This window comes from Labrus bergylta, chromosome 4 (genome assembly GCF_963930695.1).
Source record: "Labrus bergylta chromosome 4, fLabBer1.1, whole genome shotgun sequence".
In the NCBI taxonomy this organism is placed as follows: Eukaryota; Metazoa; Chordata; class Actinopteri; order Labriformes; family Labridae; genus Labrus; species Labrus bergylta.
This window is the reverse complement of record NC_089198.1, coordinates 6,698,047-6,704,594: the sequence shown is the minus strand read 5'-3', so window position 1 is coordinate 6,704,594 and position 6,548 is coordinate 6,698,047. Positions and strand designations below refer to the sequence as shown.

At 39.0% G+C, this 6,548-nt stretch overlaps 1 protein-coding gene across 1 annotated transcript; it reads right to left on the bottom strand.

Moving 5' to 3' along the window:
* Positions 1-1,810: 1,810 nt before the first annotated feature.
* Positions 1,811-5,804, bottom strand: lactb2 (lactamase, beta 2). The gene is made up of 7 exons (XM_020657933.3): positions 5,560-5,804; positions 4,673-4,836; positions 4,427-4,547; positions 3,988-4,166; positions 3,577-3,725; positions 3,265-3,352; positions 1,811-2,406 (listed from the first exon to the last, which is right to left on the bottom strand). Exons 1-7 carry the CDS (start codon positions 5,679-5,681, stop codon positions 2,363-2,365), a joined length of 867 nt encoding a protein of 288 aa, XP_020513589.1. The 5' UTR covers positions 5,682-5,804; the 3' UTR covers positions 1,811-2,362.
* Between the last annotated feature and the right edge of the window lie 744 nt (positions 5,805-6,548).

The following is a 6,548-nucleotide window of genomic DNA, read 5'->3' as shown; positions in this document are numbered from 1 at the left end:
AAGATTAAATCCAACATACTTTGCTGGAGATAGATGTAAATGTGTAAAAACAGAGTTGTAAATGGACAGTAGTGACATAGGGAGCTGTGCAATCAGTGATACACAAGTTAAAGTGCAGGAGTGTAGATATAATAATAAAAATATCCTGTCCTGCAAATTCTATCAATATAAGACTTCTCTTAAACATTTTCATGACTGTCCTTCGTTTTTAATTTCAGCCAAACAAAGGCATGACTTACAAGTCTGTGTATGTATTTATTTTTTATTTATATTGATGAAATGACATGAAAACAGTCGTGAAACTAGCAACAAAACAATGAGAAGGGAATAAAACAGAAGCGAACAGAAGCTAAGGACAGAGGGACGAGTGACAAAATACAAACAATGATAATAGAAATGTAATATGGGGTTATGTCGAACAAATGCGCGGGGGGGGGGCATACTTTGGCAAGAACAGCACTACTATTTATCATATAAATACAAATAGAGACAATAATAATGTAGGCTATAATAATAATAATAATAATAATAATAATAACAACAATAACACAGTTTGCAATAGCAGCACAGGAAGAGAAAAAGAGATGATATGAAGAAAGTCCTATGTTGTCTCTTTTCAAAAACCTGTTTTTGTCCATGTTTTGCAGAAGTGTGAAGCAGGATGATGATGAAGATGATGATGATGATGATGTTGTGTCCCTGTGTCTGGAAAATAAAGCAGGATAGACACCGAACTGTGATTTCTCTTAAGGAGCCTGATGTTCTTCATGTTTTTAGAATTATTTCGGACATTACGATGCTGAATTGTGTCTTTAATTGGCTGCAGCACGGGTAAAGAGCCAAAGACAAATTCCTACCTCAGTTAGTCTTAATGTTGCCTTCACATCCTCCAATTATTCAGCGTTATTTCACTCCATATTCTGTGTAATATACTGTGATGTCTTTATAATATCTCAGCTTAAACTATTAAGGGTTTGTAAGACACTTTTAATGTGTATTCATTTCCTCAGATGTTAATGATTTCTATTGTACAGTGAGGGTGGTAACATTTTCAGGACCCCTCACATGGTCCCGCAGCGGATCAATAGTGATGACACGTCTGTAATCTGATAAGTTTCTGTGGCAATGTGGCTAAGTTCAGCTTTGTTTGTTTTACACACCACACGTCGGCCTGTTCCCTCCTCCTTCTAAAAAAGTCGCTTCTGGTAAAGTTGTTTCTCACCCCGTTAAAAATGAGCAGAGATTTCTGTGGAAAAGCCTTCACGGGCTACAGAAAATGATTGTCTACAAAGAAAAATCCCCCAAAACATCCGATTCCACGAAAGCTGTGAGTCATGGAGGAAACAGAAGAGACCCACAAATAGGTCAACCAGGGGTCAAGAGTTCACGAGTATTACTAACTGGAGTGTTTGATCATGATGATGATGATGATTAAAGTAAGAGATTACTCTGCTGTTAAAAGACGTTCTAAATGTTTTTAAAGATGGTATTTTCACATTTATCCCTCAGTATGTTGGAGTAACTCTCACCCAGAAAAACTAATTATTATCATGTATTATCAGAAAACAAAACAGCACCTCATACAGCCAATCATTCAATATTTATTAACACTCGTTCATTCACTCACATTCTTTGGATTTGAGTCATTAAAATAAGTAAAGTATGTCTGATTTAGTTTGACTTTTTAATCTGCTGATGGTTATATCTCAGCACAAGCAGACACTGCCACCTAGTGACCGACTGAAAAACTGTCGCAAAACATTTCAAAACAAGAGCTTCATTATTCCAATCAAAGACAGAAAAGGGAAACTAGATCAAATCAAGTTTTTAATAACTTGAATGCAGATGAAGAAGAAGTCTGAATGATGCAACTTCAGAAAAACACAATCACAGTTTGAGACATTCTGGGAAGGTTTGGTAAAAGTATTAGAACATGTGCTCGCTGACACTGATGCTATTTTGTAGACTTCTTTTTCACTTCTGTGTATTTTAGATGTATTGCAGAAAAGTTTCTAGTGCACATCCAATCAATCACAAACTTCAGTGAAGCACTTGTTGAAACAGTTTACAGGTTATAACGATGCATTAAAAAAAAACACTTTTTCATTCTGCTGCAGCTAACGTTGAAAACATGTTTGGACTTCAACACAGACTTCAGCTCCGTCCTGTCCGTCTTTCAAGGCAACACGTGTGACCACCGTCCCTGATTCTCCGTCAACATACCGTCTGTCAATCACAGATCTACGGCATTGAACATTTAATATCAAGTCCAAAGTCGATCATTTAGGACTGAGGATCATTTACTGTATTACTAAATGATCAGTAGAAGTTCATCATCAGTTGTTCATGGCCTCCGTGGACATCACAGGTTACTCCTCCATTTGATGTTCTCTGCAGGTTCATTCACTGAGGGAGAGAAAGTTTGTGTTATTTCTTATTCTGGCTTATTCTTATTCTTATTCTGAGTTCAGTCTGTGACTGCAAATTCTAGTTTTAGATTTAGTTTAAAAGTAGTGCTGTCAGTATTAACTATTGTTTTGTCCCTTCAGGCTCTCCGTAGATAGTGGTCCTCAGTGTCTCCCTGTAGTCTCAGTGATGTAAAAGAAGAACACTGCTGCATCTTTGAATGTCTCGTTTCACTTTAACAAACTCTCAGACAGCTCAGCTGACGAGTCCAAAGTAATATCCACCTTATGACATCACACATTGACCTTATGACATCACACATTGACCTTTGTTACCGTTCCTTTGAGATGTTTGACCTCAGTTTGGGATCCCTAACCACTTCCTGTTTCTGTGCTTAACTTCATGTCCTAACGTTCACTCTACCAAAGGGGAACTTACTGTATTTCAAAATAAAAGCAGGGTTGAATTCAAACGGCAAGTAAAGTGCTCTCAATTTAGGAAAGTACTAAAATTCAAAATAAAAGCCTAACAATTTTTATTTTGAAATGTGGAAACATGGAATTTTAAACATTATTATTATTTTAAACATATTAGATAGGACAGATTAAGAGAGACAGGAAATATTGAGAGGAGGGAGTGGGGATGTAAAATTCAAAATAAAAGCCACACAATAAAAAAAAATTCAGGTGCGAAATAATGACATTTCAAACAAGAAAATAAAAATGTGATTAATCACAATAAACTAAAAAAAAAAAAAGGCAATAAACCATAATTAAACAGCCCTACTGAAAAGTCGGGAGAAATGTCATATTCTGTAAAACTGAACCGTCAAGGACTTTCATTTTAACGCTGACCTACCCAAGCTGATCTTGCCTTCCTTCTCCAGTTTCTTTAAGTGATGAACCAGGTTCACATTGGCTGCAGGGTGCAGGTTCACAGGAGTGTCCTGGGGGAGAAAGAAGGGTCAGTAGTGTTGTTGTTGTTGTTTTAAATGACCAAAATTTGAGTCTGACCAACCCTGACTCTACAAACAGGTCACTGCACATTTTAAAGTCCCTTGTAATTACTTCTCTTATTTAGAGTATTTCCTATATTTACATGTATCTCTGTGTGAACAAGTTTATCTTATTTCTACTTCTTGGTTTAGTTTGAGGAGTTCTTGGTCTTGACCTTATAAACGATCTTGACGAGCTCCATCGAGGAGAACGGCTTTCCTGCTCCGTCCTGAATGGCTGCCAGGATCTGCTGCTCTCTCTGGTCCCGATGGCTGATGTAGTATCTGATCTTAGAGCCCGCATCCTGAACCACGGGGCCATGACCTGCACGAGAGTTGTTGTTAAAATATATGAACAGTTGCACAGTGAAATGTTTGACTGGTTCATGGAGGTCAAACCTGTGACCTTCTGTGTGTATTCTTGCCCTTCATCTTAGAAAAGGAAGTCACTTCACTGATTGATTATAACTGAAATCTGAGGGACTTGCTGTGAAATATGGCGACTGCAAAGGTTTTTTTTTTTAAAAACAATATTAAGCCATAACATTCAAATCCTCCAGGGGGCATCATCCACCTTTCAGACTCACCGGGATAGATGAGGTCAGCCTGAGAGTCCAGCAGGATCTTTAAAGACTTCATGTAGTCGTAGAGGTCCTCGAACACGGCCGTGCCTTCCCCCAGGATGCAGTCCCCTGAGAAGAGCGCCTGCTCCTCCTCCAGCAGCAAGGCCATGTGGTCGTCAGTGTGACCCGGGGTGAACAGCACTCTGGGAAAAAAAAAGAAGAAGAATTGACTTTGGCAACCTCATCCTCTAGATCAGGGTAATATGTCAACCACATGAACTCTCCCCCAGAACCAGGGATCTTTTCAGGAACTATGTTCATTTCCACCGCTGGAATAATTGAATCCCTAGAATAACAAGATCCTGGACCTTTGGTTGAAAAGGGGTCACATGTTTAAGTTCCCTGTAGATCTAGTGAAAGTCCCGGCAGTATATATTTCTAGATTATCATAAAGAGAACTCACTTTAGCGTGGCCCCCTCGGTCTGGACAACATCTCCGTCCTTGAGGTAAGTAAAGCTTTTGTTTCCGGCACTCTCGCTGACTCTGATTGAGCGAGGCAGTTTGCTGACGCGGACGTCAGAACCTGCAGGAGGGAGGATAGAGAGAAACTTCGCCACCAAACAACAGCTATCAAGCATCCTCTTTTTGTTACAACTACAGCTGCAGACCTGCACGGCAAACTGTCGACACTTTGAGTCGAGAACTGACCGCCAGCAACGTCCCTGCAGACGTCCTCCACTCCGCCCGTGTGGTCATGATGCCAGTGTGTGACGACGATCTCCTGGATGCTGGCGTTGAACTGCTTCAGCGCCTGTTTCAGGTTGCTGATGTATTCAGGGACTGCAGGTTCTCCCGTGTCTATGAGCACTCTCCTAGAAAATCAGATCAAACAACATATGCATGTGACAGGGCTGCACGATAAAATGAATCCCCACTCAGTGTGTGCACATTTCACAGAGACACGATGCAAACACAAGTACTGCAGAAACATAAAGAACAGAATATAGACTCTTATTGAGTTACACCAGTGTCTTGGTGTTGAATTGTTAACGTTATCCATCTTCTCCTCATTACATATCTTTTCAACAAGTGTCTGATCTGCAAATAATTTTAAACATAAAAATGACATTTTTGGGTCTTGTTATACCGTTACAAAAAGGCATACTTGTCACAGTGACTTTGAATCCCAACTGATGTGAAGTAAGTGAGAGGTACTCACTAAAGGTTCTTGGTTCTTGTAGATAAATGGATATCTATCTCCAAAGATCGAAGACAGATAAGAAAATATTATATATATTTTCATATTTTTTGCAACTAATATATATGCCGAAATAACAATAGAATCAGTATTATTCGGTTTGCTTTATCACTTTTGGTCTACATATAATGTGCTTTCACTCACAAGCAAAGAAACACTAAATTAAGTATTTTTCTAATGGAGTTTGGCGTGACGTCATTTTCAATATGTTAGCATGGGGCTTATTAAGAGTGTTCACGGACACAAAACCTCAGAGGCGAGTTTAAAACAAATAACCAGTACTAAATAAATATATTCACAAGAAGACATTACGTTTATAATGTTCACACACACTCACCTTTCCCCGGTGCCGACCAGGTACGTGTTGGTTCCCTGCAGGGTCATCGGTCCCGGGTTGCAGCCCAGAACCCGGACCACTCTGGCGGACAGCTGCTCTATCCGCGGAAGAATCGCACTCATACTTGAATCCGAACCGGAATCTGCAAATAACAAAACATACACGGAGGTTAAAGTCCAAAGAATCAAACCTCTTCTTGTGACAGGCAGGATATGTGGAGCGGAATCTTCATGTTATGATTGTTTACTTCCGGTATGTCCCAATTCAGCCTTCAAAGTAAAAGCCTCGTTTGTATTTATTATTTATTGTATTTTATTTTAACTGTATTTTACCAGGGAAATATTCTCGTTGAGATACAAGATCTATTTTTTAAGGTCAGAAGTCAGAAGGTTTTTTACCCTGCAGGGGGGGATTTGTTGTCACAGTCTTACACAGTTGGTACAAAGGTCTACACCAGGGGTGTCCAAAGTGCGGCCCGAGGGCCATTTGCGGCCCTTGAGGGGATTTTTTTGCGGCCCGTGACTTCAAATGAAGAATCAGAAGATTTTGAGGCCTCGATTAAGATCGGCACATTATCTTATTTTTCTTTTTCATGTTAACAAGGGCTGAACAATATTCCTAAAATAGAAAATGTTCAGTAACATGTATGTTGTTGTTGTTGTTTTTAAATCTACAGCTTTTACTATTTTCCACATTTTTTTGTAAACTATGAACAAAAAACATATACAAAGTTTTTGCAAACAAGCAGACTGTTGTTTAACCATTAAATGACCTGAGCTAAATGAAGAAAGATTTCCAAAAACATGAACCACGTTACAGACTGGATTCTGAGAAAAAAACAAATAAAGTAGAACGAAGAAATCTAAATATTTGATTCCCTTTTATTACAGGGTTTCTTTAGCGAGCCTTTTGATTCTGATCTACAAAGCCTTACTATTTTGTCATCTATATTTTAAAAAACAAAACCTGCGGCCCGCGAGCGATTCTAA

Bases quoted from the DNA above. Each gene is read 5' to 3' on its own strand.
- lactb2 (XM_020657933.3), bottom strand. From the start codon at position 5,681: ATGAGTGCGATTCTTCCGCGGATAGAGCAGCTGTCCGCCAGAGTGGTC. The intron at 4,837-5,559 runs GTGAGTGTGTGT...CTGATTTTCTAG, and splicing joins CTGGTCGGCACCGGGGAAAG to GAGAGTGCTCATAGACACGG. The intron at 3,726-3,987 runs GTGAGTCTGAAA...ACTCTCGTGCAG, and splicing joins GGCTGACCTCATCTATCCCG to GTCATGGCCCCGTGGTTCAG.